At 40.0% G+C, this 1,366-nt stretch overlaps 1 protein-coding gene across 1 annotated transcript in view; it reads left to right on the top strand.

Annotated features, from left to right (window-relative positions):
- LOC106456538 (B-cell receptor CD22-like) overlaps positions 1–1,366 on the top strand; it is a 40,106-nt gene that overhangs the window by 13,465 nt on the left and 25,275 nt on the right. Inside the window, exon 5 of the mRNA XM_013915942.1 lies at positions 1,254–1,308. Coding sequence (XP_013771396.1) covers positions 1,254–1,308 — 55 coding nt within the window. The remainder of the gene's footprint in view (positions 1–1,253; positions 1,309–1,366) is intronic.

The following is a 1,366-nucleotide window of genomic DNA, read 5'->3' as shown; positions in this document are numbered from 1 at the left end:
TAATATGAACACTTTGATTTTAGATTCGTCTAAAATGAGAATAATCAAAAAGTTGAGCAGAGGTGAAACCGTCACACTGCTCTGTGCTTCAGTCTGCACTTTCCACCAACTGGAGGTTACGTGGTTCAAAGATGGCCACGCCCTCTCAGACACTGGCCCCTCCCTCCCTCTCAGCCCTCTGACTGCAGAGGATTCTGGGAACTACACCTGTGCTCTGAAGAAGAACATGAAGACTCTCTCTGAGCCGTACAGCCTGCAGGTGGAGGCTGGAGGTTTGTTCAGTTTTCTGAAACAATTTTTAAGACGTCATCAAACTGCAAACACACGACAATGATGCTCAGCCTGACACCAAATCATCTCCAGATCAGCAGCAGAATAAAACTGGGACATTTGTATCTGGAAAAACTCCTTCATGCACTCACTGTTTTTATACTCAGATAATGAAAGAACCACATGTAAAACACGTGAAGAGCTTTGTTCACTTTCATGAATCTGTAAATCCCACATCGCAGCACCCAGTGATGTCACTCATGATCTGTTGTTTGTTCTAACAGCTGATGGTGTCCTTCGTCTGGTACTTGGTGTGGTGTTTGGTCTCCTGCTGGCTGTGATCCTGCTCGTACTCTTCACCTTCATCATCAAAAGGTGCAGAAACAGAGTGTTTGAAGTATTTCATGTTTTTGTGGTTTTACTTTAGCAAAGAAGCAAATTATGTGAAGTTGGTGTGGATTTCAAACTTCATCCTCAGTAAACACGAAGCACACGTTCACCTTAAATATATAAAGGTTTATTTTTTTAAATAATTAATAATGAAATAAAACGTGTTTGCTATATATTTATGTCAATCTGGAAAATATCATCTGATCAAATCCCTTTAAATAAATGAGAAAAATGCAGAAGCACAGTGTGATAACGTTCAGAAATTATTATGCTTCCTCATGTTAATATTTTCCTTTACATGAATGAAGACATTTCCACCACAGGCTCATGCAGGAAAGGTACAAACTGCAGCCCAAGAATGAAAGAGCTGATTAAGAGACAGTTGGAAAAAGTTCTGTTAAATACTTAATAATCTGAGTAGTTTTTCATATTAATAAGAGACAATACAACCAATACAATATCAGCTGATCAAGTCTGACGTCACAGCATGTTTCCTAACTCCTAACCTACTAATGTGTGTGATTTATAATCACTTTGTGTCTGTTTTCTGTAGTCCTGTTGTGTGATTCTCATAAATACTGATACTGTTGCAGGAAGCTGGCAGCAGCAGAGGATCAGAGGGCTGTGGGAGGTGATCCAGAGCAGAAGGTGAGTGGGTGATGGGAGGACTTTACTATGAATGAACCTTATAGGATGTGACATTCTG

Source organism: Pundamilia nyererei, unplaced genomic scaffold, assembly GCF_000239375.1.
Source record: "Pundamilia nyererei isolate P.nyererei 1_Seehausen unplaced genomic scaffold, PunNye1.0 scaffold00405, whole genome shotgun sequence".
Classification (NCBI taxonomy): Eukaryota; Metazoa; Chordata; class Actinopteri; order Cichliformes; family Cichlidae; genus Pundamilia; species Pundamilia nyererei.
The sequence above is the reverse complement of the archived record's forward strand: the minus strand, read 5'-3'. Positions and strand labels throughout refer to the sequence as shown.